Consider the following 16,079-nt stretch of genomic DNA (forward strand, 5'->3'; position numbering starts at 1 on the left):
TGCTGATAGATGACACGACCCCAGTTCTTCTGGGAATCAAGTTAAAGTAACATTTTTATTGCCCTTTAGAGACTTAGTGCATTATATGTAACAAAAACATAGTGATTAATAATAATATAAAAAAGGTTAAATTAAACAGTCACGTGCATGGTTTCTTTGTGCTTCCATGCATAAAAAGTGGCAAACAACATGCAGGCAGTGGGAAGGCTTAATTTCAAAAATGTTTTTTTAATAGACTTTTATAAAGATTTGTGTGTATGAGCCAAATACACCAATAGTGGGTCCTCAGTAGGAATCAGCTTTGTAGAAATAAGATTTTAAAACTAAACAGCTCTAAAATGAAATGTTAAATGAAGGGACATACTTGTTACATGAACCCTAACTGTTCACCTAGAATATAAAACTGAACTTTGAGCAGGAGTTTCTGCTACAAAAGAAATCTACTGCCTTAGCTGTAAGGGATGGTGGTGGGAAAGTGTTGACAAATGCCTTTGCTGCTATACTTAGTTTGGTCTCTAAAGTAGAAAAGAATGCTGAGTCTTGTATTAGCGTGCAGTTTAACTTCTGTTAATGCCATTTAATTCAACTTCTGTTAATGCCCCTTAGTTCACATATTGCATGCATCCCTAAGAAATGAAAGGATCTGATTACAGAACTTGTTTTTATTGTCTACAATTGTGATACAAAACAGTTGTTGAAGAAATTATTTCCCCAGGTATGAAAATGAGCACTCAGTGATATATTTGTAATGATGAAGTAAGGAATTTGAGAATTACTTCTTCACCTAAATTTAATGGTTTATTTCATAGTTTCAACTGATGAATTTTTTCATTTTCTTCAATGATTAGCCATGACTCTCACCCTTCTTCTGGTATGTATACAGAAGTGTTAGGCACCAGCCTCAGCATGTACAACCACAAACCAAATAAATGTTTTACATAAGACAGTTTGCTTTTATAGTGATCACACACTAATGTGAACATAGACTAAAAATAACAAATGTCGCTTTAATAAGGATTTTTTTACAGTAGGCGTAAATATAAAAGTTTTTCAAATTATTTTCACAGGTATCACTGAACATTTCATAGCTGTCTGTTACAGAAGCACCTAAAAGTGCTTTGAGTCTTTCATTTATTATACATAGTTAAAATATATTACACTTCTGAAGGTATCTTAAATCACTGAACAGTTTTGCTAGCATCTTGATGAGCCAAATGGGAATAAAAGGCAGTCCACATTCATGATGTGAATATACAGTAAGGTGTTTGACATCCTATTAAGTCATTGCTCATGTTCTCAAAATAACCATGGTGATGAGACCTGAAAGACAAGAATTAAGAACTAGACGTTTTAATTTCACTGAGTAAAACATTCAAAATAGAGATAAGATAGGTATCCTGACATTGGCCAAGAAAAAATGGTAAAAATGCGTATGTGCAAGCAGAATGAATTTATATACACCCATCACTTAAATACCAGAAGTGTTGCTCCAAATTTTGATGTAGATAAAAATTAGTGTATAAACTTACACTTAAGTGCTATCAAGTAACTACACTTCAAAGAAGCCATAACCATTCCAAACAATTATCAAACTCAAGGCTGGAAATCTTAATACTGAGATTTTGACTTGGATAAGTATAACATTAGCACACAAACCCCCAGTTTTGATGTGGGCTAGCTATGGGTAGTATAATTTAAATGCTGAATCATCGGTAAGACAGATTAGCTGAAAGCTCCAAGCCATTTTTTATTCTGCTCTGTGGACAATAACATCGTTGTCAAAAACTAGTCTTTGATCAGTCTGCATAGGGAGCTTTCTGCAGACTTCGTTGTGACCTTTAAAAGGAGAAGGAAAAGTGGAATTGCTCTGACGGAGGTAAAAATATAAAAATAAGAAGCAGAAGCTCCAGGGATGAAAGGAAAAAATACATGGTTAGTAAACTACTCATGCCACACTGAAGAGTTCACTTTAATTATGTGCTGATACAAGGGAAAAAAAAGTACAAGTCTGCAAGTTCTTACTCATAAGTTTATATAGTACAAGGTAAAGAGGTATATGGAAAAACATTAGGGCTCCCAGAATCCCACCCTCATGTAACATCAAAATAGTAATTTATCAGTTCTTAGGCAATCTTATTTTCTTTCAGGCTTGGAAGATGTTCTTCACAGCAGAGATCTTAGCTAAAGTCTAGAGATCTCACTAGAGACAAAGAAATTGCTGAGACTATTTTTGTTATCCTGCTGCTACGTACTGATTTAACTTTATAAAGACATTAAAGATAAAAGTATGATAGAACAGAGTTGTAACGCTGCCTTCCGTTAGATAAGCATTTTATCCATTAAAGAGGAATTACAGTTCAGCTGTTTGTTAAGTTCTGCTCTACCTTAGACAATCACTACCACCAGTACTGCTGCAGGCCCTAATTTGGATCATCTGAATCACTGCTGAAGTACCAGGCTTCTGGAAGGTGCTACAGGACAGCCCCTACCACGTGTATATGCACTTTCAGGTAAGAAAGGGTTTAACTCATTTCTGTAAAGCAAATTCTCAATGTCACGTGGCCCAGTTGTCACGGTATATACCTCCTTTTTCAATTAAATGCTAAACAATCCAATTGTACTTCATTGGGGAAGAAAGGAGTTTCATCATCTTAAGGGCAGTCAACTTGTGTTCTAGATGAGCAAGTGTGCTATACACAAGACTCCTTTCCTGGGTATTAAGAACATTGCTACTGAAGGATCAAGATGTACAGGGACTTCATACTGCATCTATAAACAGGTAAGTTGTTGCAAATGGTTTAATACTACAGTTAGCAACAGCAGAAATTGGAATTTTTTTCAAAGCTAGAGGTAAAAATAAAGCAGGGATTACTGCAAGATCCTAATCTGAAAATACATTACCATCAGCTCAGATAGAGATGTAAGCTTCTGGTTAGTAACGGGTGAGTTTTAAAACCTTTTTAGCAGACTGACTCTCAGAAGTCAGTCATTAAACTGTGTGAGCGTTAACTACCAAGAACTTGCATCGCTTCTCATCACTACCTCACCTCTAGCTATCAGTTTGAAGCTGCCTAGCTCCTTTTCTTTAAATCCTCATTTCTGCCACGTAGTGGGACAGGAGAACTGAGCTTAGTGTGACTGCTCTTCGAATCTGAAAGTTATAGAAAAAGTCAAATTAAATGTGCAACTTAGCTATGCTTGCTAATTTAGGAGGAAGTTAGCAACAATCTGGAAGAGCTGTGGATGGCAGTGATCTCTTAGCAAGTTTTTAGAACTATTTCTAAACATTTTAACTGCTTATCAAGAGGGTAGTAAATGGAGCCTTTCAGAACAGCTCATCTGGGTTGGAGAGAAGAGTTCTAGGTTCTGCAGTAGAGTAACTATGTCAATACAAGAGAAAGAAACAACAGTACATTCCATTCATTTTTGTTGGCTGATGATTATAGGTATTAGTAATTTGGCCAGTCACCAAATGAAGGTAAAATCAGCATGTAGGGGCCTGTATAATATTGAGTAAAATCTGGTCTAAAATAGTTACAATTACCACTTTCTCCTGATATCACTATGGCTGTAACTTAAACTATAAGTGGGGATGCAAAAGAAAACTGATGCGGTGCTTTGTCTCCATTAGGTTTCCTGAAGCCCTGACAAACACAGAAGTTTCTCAAATCAGAAGTTGCAATAAAATAACAAAATCCAAAATACTTACCTAAAACATAAGCAGCAACTAACTTTTGATTCACACTTAAATGGAGGTAGAGAGGCACCAGGGATTCCATTTCCCCCAATGTAGGTAGCATTAGTGCTGCAATACACACTATTCCCAGGAAGACTGTTAGTAAACTAGGTCCCGACGAGGCAGTTCTGTTTTCTGAAACACAAAATAGTACCACTTGTAAGGATTATCTACCCACTGTAAGTGTTAAATATTCTGCAGAAGTGTTTGCAGTACATCAGAGCTGCACTATCTCAAATTTTTCTTTTTCCCTCTGGAGTTTGGAGGGGATGGAAAACAACTCTTAAACCCACTTTCCTATGCCTTCTGCATGTTGCAGTGAAGAAGGCTGCTCCATGTTCCAGAGCTGATGCTGGAACTTGTTTTCACATGACTTTCCAAACCCCTCCCTTCTGGAGGAACAGAGCCTGCCAGGCTCAGTAGCTATATATACACACACTCATGACAGTTAGATGTTTCAGCAATGCTTGAGGTTTCACCATGCATCCTGACTCCTGACATTGATATGTTCCCTCAGCGATTAATAGTCAATTGGGAAAGAACACCTAGAGGAGGTGCACAGGCAGATAACTCTGCTTACACCTCCAGAACAAAACTTGGCTACAGCAAGAACACAAACTGTTCGGCCAGATAAGTTTCTCTTATTTCTTTTAGAGGAGGATTCAAGGCCTGCACCTGCCAGAACAAGCTTATGTGCCACAAAGGAGCAGCATTTCACATTTGCTGTAGAAACTGAGTGAACTGCATAGTGAACTATGACAGTCTAATATCACTTGAACAAGGAAATGCAAACTATAGATTAAATTGTCCTTCGTGCTCTTTACTGTGCTGAAGATTAATAGCTGGAACCTACTCAAAGACACTTTGTTGTTTGTTTGTTTTTTTTAAAGAGCTGTTCATGTGTTAGTTGAATATTTCTAACAAACTTCTTCAGACCCACTAGAAATTAGCAAGCGTTTTATCAAAGTTTTCTATCCTCACAGTGACTAGCAGTATATGTCCCATTTTAGTTCTACTAACCTAGTATTTCTAGGTTGCAGGTTACACACAAAGACTGTACTTGCTCTGTTTATTATTTTTCTGTAAGCAAGCAATGTGATGTAGCTAACAATATTTTAAAGCAGTGAAATAGCATTTGGATTAAGACCAGTATCAGATTGTTCAGGATGGTTAAAACCCTCTGTACTGGAACAACTATCATAGTAACATTTTGTTCTGTGAGCCTTGAGAACTTGTAGGTTTAGTTTAACCACGTATCCTCCTACTATCCATCTTGAGGATTTTTTTAGTGTAAGGTATTTCACCAGCCAACAAACCATGTATAAATGCTGAAACTGTTTTATAACAGGAGGAACACTCTCAAGCAAGTTAATCCATTTTCTGGAAATTATTTTTGTTCTTGTCATGAAGAAGAAAGCAGCGACAAGAGTATTACACTATAAATCAGTAGACTGTCAAGTCAAGAATCAAATCAGATTCATTTCCAGTAAAACTTGATAATTTTTATCTCTCTCCCTACTACTTTGATTTAGCTGTTTGGTACAGGCTTTGCCCAAGACTGTTGATTTACTTCCCCATATATGAAATGCAGCATTCTCAGCTAGCAATTTTGATTTTTTGTACTTTTCAGACAAAGACGGCACAAAACAAGGAGCACTTTAGAAGATGTTTTGGCAGTATTTCCTGATCATCAGGAAATGGAGGATTAAGGGTTTGGAACAAAATCAGAAGGGGCAAATGTTCTGAAAGAGACCAAGGAAAAAAGTAACTGATCTTTTTGCAGATAAATTCCCATTGGCAGTAACAGAACTGCTGCACCAGAAGAATATAGAGGGTACTCTCCAAGGTACAATAACCAAACTCGGGGCAGAAAAAAAAGTCATGATTACTCAAGACAGCACAAGCAGTACTGCCATAGTTTGGTTCTTGAGTGCTATCATCCCTCAGTGATTAATTCTTTATTTGCTGTAAGACTGATTTTTTTTTTGATTTCCATATACTCTTTCTAGTCACTTGAGCTATTCAAAATTGACAGAGGACAGGAGGGGTAAAAGATTTCAACTACCTGGTTGACACAAAGTCTGCTCAAAAAAGACACTTTCAGCCAGGTGTTCTTTTATTCGCTTTTCCTCCTCTTCCTTTTGTTGTGGTGGTTCCTTTGCAGATGGAAGTAGAGTAGCAATAACCTCCTTCCTCCCTAGTGCTTTCCTCTGGCTCTGCTCAGACACTTGCAGACGAAATTTATCTATCACACCATAGTGAGCAGCTCGAACATCCCTGTGACGAATCACACTGCAGAGGAAAACAGTATTTTCAAACAGAGAAACCAGTTTGTCTAGTCTTTGTGGAATTACAATCCCAATATTTCCCCTTTCTCCCCCCCCACACAGTTCAGATCCCCATTCCATCCTTCATCACGGAATGTTCTTGACAATTTGGTCTTGTCTTCTCTCTCCCCTCCCTACGTTCATTGTACTATGACGGTATTCTGGTTGCTTAACTGATACTCCAATTGGCTAGCCAAAAAGAATAGTTAATTCTTTATCTAAGAATACACCTTTGCCTCAATTTGGCACCTATCTGCCAATCTTCATGAAACATTCCTTATTTGAAAGATGCTTCCTCTTTTAGCAGACCTGTTTGATGCTGGCAAATGATTTCTAAGAGGTATAGGGGGAGCTGGGGTGGACAAGGAAGAAAAGGAAAGTAGGACTGCCAAACACTTGGACAGACAAGATGATGGCAGAAGTCTAGCTTTTTGAGGAAAGCAGGCTCGAAGCTTTAAAATTATACTTTCCCAGAAGATAAACTCATTCTCTCTGTGGATGAGAGTCAGCTCCGGTAAAGGGATCTTTAAAATCAGAAACCCACTGGCTTAGAGCATGTAACTGCAGTCAAAATTACAGCTATGTATCTACATAAACATTTCTCACCTGTCTTTCAGTAAGCATGTCTGGATACAGAGATAGATAGTAGAGCTCTGTGCTGTTAGAGCCTTGTTCATCCATCTAGCAGCTACCTTGAGAATATTTGGCAGCACTGAAATGCTGTAGATACTTCACTAGCTAGAAAGACCTGGGCCAGGTTTATCTACCCAAGCTGCAATCACAACATAGACTGCAGTGTAGGCACACACTGAGTCATACCTGGACAGTCTGTGTTTTCCTTTATAAACTTTTATACTGTCCAGCAACCACTCTGAACCTGTTTTGAACAGGTTGACCAAGATGGCTCGATAGTAAGGTGGGGTGATAGTTGTTAATTGCTTCTAGTTTTACGTTATTTCATGGGAAAAATCATGCAGGACCTATAAAAGGCAGCTTTAAAATAACCCTGATCATAGTCAATACAGAACTCTGCACACTGTTCTGCTCACCTACCTCCTCTCTGCATTTATGATTCATTATGAAAATCCATATTTAGCACTAAAAAACTAGAACATTCAAGTTTTTAAGTCATATCAGCTCTTAAGGGTTAATACAGATTTTAAGTATTTTTCCAAAGTGAAGGACCTTTTTTTTTTTTTTTTGGTGAAAGGCTATTCTAAATTTCTAAGATAATAATAGCTAACCTGGTAAAAATACCTATTTGTAAGTGATGTGACTTCAAGAAGGTTGCCATCTCCTGAGGGGAAAAAGTGATTTTCTCCTTAGAAATACAGGATAGCGCTCTTAAAATTGTTTCAAAAAAATCTTTGTGATAACATACATGATTAAAATACTGCAAAAAATAGATTCTTGTTTCAGACTTAAGTTAAAGGAGTTGTGTCACCTGAAGTGATCTACAATCACAAACAGAGAAAATGGTAATAATTGATACCTGGTTTGAACAGTCTATTTAACAAGGAAACAGAAACTACGTCATTCTAAGCTAGAAAGGTACAAAAACGTTTACGGTATTACATCACTTCAGAAGCTAAAAAGCGTGCTTATGACAGGCTTTCAGGAAGCTGAGTGTTGGCCTTCACTGAAACAAAAGGCTCTTTTCCTGATAATCCTAATTCATACAACTCTGAGCGTATCGGAACAGCAGATTCAACTCTGTTTCTTTGAGACTTCCTTCTTATTTTTTTTCTCTCCCCTTAGTATCATAGTGCCAATTAACCTAAACAGAATCTTTATGTAACACTGTGCTATGAGAACATGCATCTGCTGCCAAGCAAAGAGATGTTTTCTGCAGACCCTTATAAACAGATACATTCTCCTGTTTCTTTTTAGAGACCATTGCATAATTAGAAGCTCTGTAGAATATCTGTTTATCTGGCAAATGGCCATACTTACATAGTACTGCTCATATCTTAGAAGTAAACACTGCCCTTAGACAACAACCAGCGGAATGAGATGGGTTTCCTGCCACACAAAAACTCTCTTGGCTACATGGATACACCTTATTTTTCTTTATTTAATAGAAGACATTTGAGACGAACAAATGTCATCAAGATTGTGTGTCTACTAAAGACTAGGGTAGTTTACAGACAGATACATTGGTATATTAATTTTGTTCTGATTTTAGGATTATTGCCCCTGCCCAATTAAACTTTTTAGTTACATGTTTTAAACCCCCTTTTTATTTGGTGAGTCCTTGGAATTTTCCAAATCACACCCAAGGAAACCAGCCTACAGGGAAGAGCCATTCCCCAAGCACATTATTATTGATTTGACAAAAGACAAATCATTCAATAGTAGGGTTTTTTTGTTTATGGACATTAAATGACCAGAGGTTCCTGGTGTTTTACAGTTGACAAATTTCTAGTCAGAAAGCTGTGTACTCTTCTAGGCATGTCATCCTTTCTTTAGCTGTACTTATACATCAACATGGAAATAACAGGGCAAATAAATGATGAAAGAAGTTGGGCTATTCTGGCTTATCTAACTACTGCTTCCTCCAGTTTGAATTATAGCAGCCTACAGGCCCTACACATTATTGTGGTAACTTAGCCAGGGTTCATCTTCCCTCTGTTACTGGGTTGGGACCTGAATGGAGAAACAAGGGGAGGGAAGAGGGGAACAGAGAGAGAAAGGAAGAACAAGAGAGGTGGTCAGGGTGAAAGGTGGGCAAAAGTACCTTTATTAAATATGTCCCAAGAAAAGTGTGTTCAGTAGAACTTCATACATTTTCGCTTTGTCAGTCTGCGAACAAATATTTCTCACAAAGAAATCCCAACCCTGGGGGTCTTGCTTTTCTTGTTAGAAATAACACAAAAGTACTCAGAGGAGGCTTGGATTAGTCTCACTGACGGTCTAAACAGTATACTACAGGATGCATTTACTAGCATTTTATTTATGCTTAAAGACAAAATCAAAGAAGGAAGTATCTCAAAATAACTGTTACCTCTGTCCTACAGTAAAAGGATGGCAAAGATGGAGTGGCCAAAAGAGACTACGAAAACATAATATTTATAGAATTTAATTTATACTATGCATGCTGTCATTTACTACCTCTTAATAAAAGGAATTAAGCTTATGAAATATCCTACTATTAGGAAAAAAAAACCACACACTTTTACTTACATATCAACACAGCACTGAGGCTTCACTGTACCAGCAGCATCAGCCACCACATATTTATTTGGAGTTGTACAAAGAACTGCAAAAAAAAAGGATAGTAGTGGTAACAAGTCATGAATTATTACCTCATTAATTTCATCAACAGATTTACGTAAAGACAGAATTTTGGTTTTGCCACAAATATAATTTGTTACATGAATTAAAACTGGACTTTTCAAGATCACCAACTAATCCTTAAGTAGAACTTAACCTAAGAAACCCACCTTTGAATTTTAAGGCAAACTCATAGGGGTTATATAGAGTCAACACCTGCTTGTGTGTTGACTGGTCATCTGCATAAAATATAAGTTCTGTAGGAAAAACAAAAACAGGAAGATTTCCTTCCACTAACTCTGGTTGTCTTCTTTGTTGCTGCATTGGCACTGAATCCTCCTTGCTGCTTCTTGTGTTCTTATGATTTTTGTATCTTCGGGGACTTCAGTTTTTGAATCGTTTAAGAATTCCAAAGCATTTTGGCAATTCTGAAGAAAAAAAATGAGAAAAAAAAACAAATAAATAAGATTATTTCCACAAATCTATACTAAATGGAGACAGACAGCAAATGTGTAAAAATATAAAACTTGATACTTGGATATATATCTACCTATACTTAAATTCTTTAAAAACATGGAAATAGGAAAAAAATGAATTAGATATATATCTATTTAAGAAACTGCTATAAAATAAATGGATAAGCACTTCTTCAGTGTATAACAGATTCCAGGGGCCCAGTCTATGACTGGGGTTGCTTATAACGGACAAACATTTGCAACACAAACCAAACAACAAAAAAATAAATGCCGTTCTTGCCTTGGATAACTAACACTTGAGAAAAGAGCAGAAATGAGGAAACAGAGGTGTAAGGCAGCAGTAGGCACCATTTGGGCAAGAATCTCTCTGCAGTGGTGACCTACTCAGAACGTTCCTGGATGAGGCATAACAACTTAGGTATCTGCTCGCATAGGCACTGAGGTATGTCAAATCCTACAGATTCAGAACAAAGGAATGGGGAACATCTTCATGCTTTGTTTAAACTAAGGTCTTGTTATGCTTGCATGGTAGCTACTGGCAATGAACTGAAAAATAACTGGGATGATTAACACCAAATAGACTTTGGATTTACTATTTGGTTAAAAAATAAGAAACATTTTCTACCACCACTGTCTCTAAACAAAGTATAACCACCATAATTCTCCTTCTACCAGCCCCACAGTTTTGTTTTAGTTTGAGTGGCATTCCAGAACTAAAACCAGAACCTATGACCTGATCAAGCAACAATCCCTAATGCAATTCATAAAATAAAATTAAGGCCAAATTCCTCAGCATGCATGTCACTGACTTTACATGCTACAGGCAAAACCAAGTGAAATAGCTACATATATATTTTCCTCAAGGATGTCATATTTTACTGTACCTCCTATAGGTTAGGTATCAAACTAAAGGTGTCATCTGAGGCTTAACTTTATTCTACAGTAGAAAACATCAGAAGAACAAAAAGTTCCCACTGACTTATTAGCTATAATTTCCACTTCCAATGATGCTTTATAAAACATCCGTTTAAACTGTTCTCCAGGCTAATAATCTGATCTCGTTGCAACATAAGACATTTAGTTTTTGAAATTTCTAGCAGTGAATTGCCTTAGCATTAAGAACAAACAAAAAATAAATGCTTATTTTTCACATTCTAGATATCATGCTGTTCACTCCGCCAAACACCAGATACATGCTTCATACTTGAAACATGACACAAATTTAGTTGTTTACTAGAACATTACCTAGACTATTTTAGTAGTCCCTGTCATATCTTCAGACTTACAGGTTATGATTCTTATTCACAAACTAAGCTTCTCAATTTCTTTATTTTTAAAAAAACAACTCATCCTTGGAGAACTTAAATTTATGGTTCTTACTGGAAAGTCTTCCCCCCAGATCCAGCTTCTTTTCAGAGCAGAGGTTTATTTCCACCTCACTGAAATGCTACTAATAATATTCTGAAAACAAATCCCCAATGATAGTGTTCCAAGTTGATGTCCTGCTACCTTATTAAGAAGGGTCTAGAAAAAGAAATAGCTCTGTAAGTGGCCATTTGAGTTCTACAGTGCTTTTGGAATTTTGGTAAAACTGTTTTGTTTCACAAGAATTAACATAATCTAAAATCACTTTGTGCAGCAACTGTAAGTATTATTTATTGAACAATTTTATGTACTATTGCAAAGTGAGATTCATTGTTCCATTCAAATATGAAGACTATACGAAGATGTAATGTGAAAAAAGCTGCCAAATCACAGGCACACAAAATCATTTTTTCTTTCTCGTAGGCAGAAGAATTGTTTTATTTAATTATTTATTTTACTAAACTTAGCTTAATGCAATATACAGAAAGCACATGCAAGAACCACTGGTTCTCATACGTATCTATACTGCATAAATGCTGTATAACAGAAATATCAGCCATCTTCTGAAATTAACTTCTTTTTCCCTAACTAGTGTTTTAAACTCCCATAGAACCAGTATCAAACTACTGCTAGATATTTTAATGTGACTAGATTTAATCAAAAATACAAACAGTTATTTCTAATAATTAATGCAATTTTTACGCTTTTTTATTTAAACATTGCACAGGTTTCATTCTGATCCCTGTTATCACACCACAACTCTCGTTTCTTCAGTTCAGCCAACAGCAGGAGTTCGGGTGTCCAAAACCCCACAAATGACAGTGTCAGTGGAACAGTGGATCAGCAAGCCTACCAGCAGTCTTGTTTTTCTTACACATCCATTGATAAGACAGCGCACAAACCTCCCAGGAATCCACAAACTTGTAGGCTGAAAGCCACCAATCTTAAAAGAGTATATCCCATTATTGCTTCCTTGTCTTGTCCAGCCAAGATAAATAAGAAGTTGCCACTCCAAATTGGCAGAAGTAACACCTGGCAAACCCAGGTCTATGGTAGATACATTTGCTGACACAGCGGTGTCATTCAGGATGTAAATTTCTAGGTTTCTAAGCAAGCAACAAACATCCTTTTTGAGAGAATTATTTTGGCTTAGAAGTCGCCTTGCTGGGATACCCCACCAAGTAATGTCAGTAAAACATTCTTCCCAAAGACTGCACTATAACTTGTACAGACACTGGGGAGATTTGATGATTTAGTATTAGCAATAGCACATCTTTCACACAGCACTCATCAATAAGAAGCTGTAAATATTTTTACAGAGAATGTCTGTAATCAGAACTTCTTTACGTAGTTCAAACCTAAAGAAGCTCTCCTCTAAATGTTCAGAATAAAGCTACAAAGCTGGCACCCCAGCCAGTTCATTTAAAAGAAACTTGTCCATCACTCTTCTACGAGGTGGTGCACTGTGAGCAGCAGATTTTTTTGGACAGTCAGTGGTAACCACAATTACTTCAGAACATAAAGGGAAGCACAAAGAGTTCTTTACAAAACTGAGACCTGTGGTCTTAATCTGTGACCGTCTGTGCAGATGGACTTCTAGTACCACCAATGAAATTCCACGCAGCTGCAGTCATCTGTCAAATGCAATGCTCATTACAGGACAGGGGCTGAAGTGTAACACCTGAATAATGCCAGCTTGCTTTCCAACACTCTCTGAAGCCCAGACAAACCATTTCCACTGATATTTTCTTCAGCTCAGTAAGGATCTTTTCTCCCTTCTCCTCCCTGAAGTTACTAAATATATAACGCTTGTGTCACAATAGCACAGATCTGCCAGCATTTCCTGTGAAATCCCTTTCTTCATAAATTTAACCTGACAGAAAAAAAAACACACCATGAAGTGAAATGTAACTTCTCTCCAGGCTCAGAAATAACACCAGTTCTGATTTGTTTTTATTTAACAAGTATTCACTGAAAAAATAAATCAAGTGGAGAAATTTTTTGTTCCACTTTAACTTCCAACAGCATCATCACCATGTATGCATGTATGGATGTATACATCTATAGTTATTTCTGTCAAATAACTTGACAGAACATCATCTGGTAAACACTTTAATCAGAAGATAACCTCTTTACAGTCAGCCTCCACATTCTCCTATTAAAAATGTGTAATTACAGTGTAATCTTTGTTTGTTCTCTCATAATCTACCCCCTAAATCCACACAAAAAGCTTTTCTACACTGCATAACCTCAATAAATTCATGACTGAGGTACATATGCCTTTTGAGCACATATTTACAAAATAAGCCATGAAGTCTTCTTCAAAATTCCTCCCCATACCAAGCAGAGCAATTATCTTACCTTTAAACTACACGCAAATAGACCACATGATCTGAAGCAGATCTATTAACATTTAGTCTCTCCAAAAGTTTTTGAAGGCCTCAAAATGCACTTACGCAATCCAATGTTTAAACTACCTGCAATTACTTGGGAGAGTCATCCAATGATTAGAGCACGGCCCCAGCAGTCAGGTCGGCTGAGTTCCATTACTGCTAGCTCCGTCACTGCCTCTATGACCTTGAGCAGTTGGTTAACCTCACCTCAATTTGCTCATCTACGAAGGCACACATTCTGCAAAGTATTTAAGTGGGCGGACAGTCACATTCGAACTGGCAGAACCACTCTGAGACCCTGCAGAGCCTCGGATGAAGCACGCTACTGTCCACCTCCTGACAGGGCGATGAGGAATGTAATTGGTAACTGTCTTCAGGATGCTGTAAAATGAAGTAGTCCCAGAGCGTTACCTATTAGAGCGGATGACTACAACACGCATAAATCATGCTGATGCTAACAGCGAGACTCATTAGGTCTGCATTATATTTTCCTCTTTATTTTTTTCAAGTGCTGAAAAGGTGACAATAACATAAGCGTTACTGCAATACAACTAGGGGCACGTGAGACCAGGGAAATCTGGCCTAACAGCCGGGCATTGTTCCTGATCCATCCTACCCCATGGCTCAGAAGAGTCCTGCGGAAGGCTTTCAAGGGCACATCTGCCCCACTCTGCATCTTCTCCCTTTCAGGCTGCGTTTAACGTGACCGAACCGCTCCTTAAACACCTCCTGCGCCCATCAGCGCTACGCGGCCGCTCTCCCTGTCTCCGGCCAGGCTCCAACACTCAGCCCACACGCCAGGACGAGAGATTATCTGAGGAAAACACCCCTTAAGGGCAGCGCGGGCAGCGAGACAGCACCCACTGAGGCAGAGAGACGCGGCCGGCTGCCCCCAGCTCGCCTCACGCCCTTTGTTATCCGCCGGGCTGAGCTCAAGGCGCTCTAACGGCCTCCCTCGCTGCCCTGCCCTGCCCTGGCGGCGGCGATAAGCAGCCGGCCCCCCACCGGCCCTGCTCGGCCCCCCGGGGCACCCTCAGCGCTGCCCCGGCCCCGCCTCAGCCCCCGGCCCGGCCCGGCCGCCCCTCACGGCCCCGCTGAGGCGAGCGGCGCCTGACGGGGCCGGGGGAGGAAGCGGGTGGCTGTGGGGGGGGTGCCCGCTCCCCCGCGTCGCCCCCCGGCCCGCACTCACCCCTCGGGGCCGCTGGGTGCGGGCTCCTGGCGGCGCCCCCTTTGTCCGGCCGCCCCCGCGGGGCTGCTCCCGTCCCCGCCGGTAGCGTCGTCGCTATGGCTGCCGGGACGGGGCCGGGATGGCGGCCGCCTGCCTCCCGCCGCAGCCATCGCGAGAAGGCGCCGCGCTCCGCCCCGCCCCGCCGCCATGGCCGGGGCAGCGGCACCTCACGGCCCCGGGCAGGGCCCTCAGGGGGCTCCCCTCAGCAGCACGCCTGAGGGATGGGGAGCAGCCGGCTCCCTTCTTCCCTCTGTTGGCTGTTGTCTAAAAAAGAATCCATTTTCATAATAATCCTCACGGCTTTGCGGCCTCACGCCCTCCCCACAGCGTCCCTCAGCCCCCCGGTGCCCTCGCTGCTGCCTTACCCTGTCATGGGCTTCTCCGCGTGGTGCAACGCAAAAAAAATGCAGCCCTGCAATCACCACGTGAGATCGTGGAGATTAACGCTGCAATATTTTATTATTATTATTATTTTTCAAGCCAGGTGAATAATTAAGATTTATATTAAGCCTTCCAGCCAGCAGGATTGCAAAAGCCTTTTAGCCATTACCAGACTTGCCCCAGCAGTGGAACGAGCACACGTCTGTGGGGAAACAAACACAGCGGCCATTAGTATTTCACAACACCATCATGAAACAATCCAGGACAGGAAGTCACATATTTTGTCTATTTAAAATCATGGAAGATGCTTAACAAAATTACTCATTTTGCAACTTAGCCAGGATGTGTGTGTTAGCGCTGTTCTTCCAAATACTTCCCTCTGAAGGTCTTCGAGTTGCTGGGAGTTCATGAGCAGTTTTAGTTTTATGGCTACAAATTATTCAATACTACAGTTAAAATATAGAGGAATTATAATCCTGTCAGAGTTTCTGAAAATCTATTCAGTAAAAACTGGTAATTTGTTTGTTTCTTGACTAGTTTCAATTGGCTAATAGTAGTATTTCTGAATGTTAATAAATAAACCGGAATTACTGTTTCAAACAGACTTGCAGACTTGAGTCTTCAGGATACAGTTAGAAAATTACAATGTTTTTACTGAGTATTAAAAGGGTGTTGCTGATTTTGGAAACCTGTCTCAGGAAAGGCTCCTAGTGCAGCAGACATAAACATGCTTCAGAGATATTCAAATCAATAATAAACAAGATGATCAAATTAGAAAAAAAAAATAACACACCATAATTTAAAATAGCTAGAATGGGAAGCACATTAGTTAGCCAAAATGATATTTTCCAGTTTGTCCAGCTCATTTGCAAAGAAAGTTCAGAATCTGTAAGAGTACTT

At 39.3% G+C, this 16,079-nt stretch overlaps 1 protein-coding gene across 2 annotated transcripts; it reads right to left on the minus strand.

Annotated features, from left to right (window-relative positions):
• Positions 1 to 644: 644 nt before the first annotated feature.
• Positions 645 to 14,885, minus strand: MOSPD1 (motile sperm domain containing 1). 2 transcript variants are annotated; one of them, XM_032196338.1, is made up of 6 exons: positions 14,760 to 14,885; positions 9,507 to 9,764; positions 9,247 to 9,322; positions 5,802 to 6,028; positions 3,710 to 3,871; positions 645 to 1,320 (listed from the first exon to the last, which is right to left on the minus strand). In XM_032196338.1, the coding sequence occupies exons 2-6, from the start codon at positions 9,658 to 9,660 to the stop codon at positions 1,289 to 1,291; spliced, it is 651 nt and encodes a 216-aa protein (XP_032052229.1). In that variant the 5' UTR covers positions 9,661 to 9,764; positions 14,760 to 14,885; the 3' UTR covers positions 645 to 1,288. The 2 variants fall into 2 exon arrangements, with proteins under 2 accessions (XP_032052229.1, XP_032052228.1); XM_032196337.1 differs by having other exon boundaries at positions 5,799 to 6,028.
• Between the last annotated feature and the right edge of the window lie 1,194 nt (positions 14,886 to 16,079).

The sequence above is a fragment of the Aythya fuligula genome, chromosome 13 (assembly GCF_009819795.1).
Source record: "Aythya fuligula isolate bAytFul2 chromosome 13, bAytFul2.pri, whole genome shotgun sequence".
Classification (NCBI taxonomy): domain Eukaryota; kingdom Metazoa; phylum Chordata; class Aves; order Anseriformes; family Anatidae; genus Aythya; species Aythya fuligula.

Coding starts and splice junctions, on each gene's coding strand:
- MOSPD1 (XM_032196337.1), bottom strand. CDS start 9,660: ATGCAGCAACAAAGAAGACAACCAGAGTTAGTGGAAGGAAATCTTCCT. Junction 9,323..9,506: donor GTTTGCCTTAAAATTCAAAG/GTGGGTTTCTTA, acceptor TTTTTTTTGCAG/TTCTTTGTACAACTCCAAAT. Junction 1,321..3,709: donor AGTTGCTGCTTATGTTTTAG/GTAAGTATTTTG, acceptor CTTGTCTTTCAG/GTCTCATCACCATGGTTATT.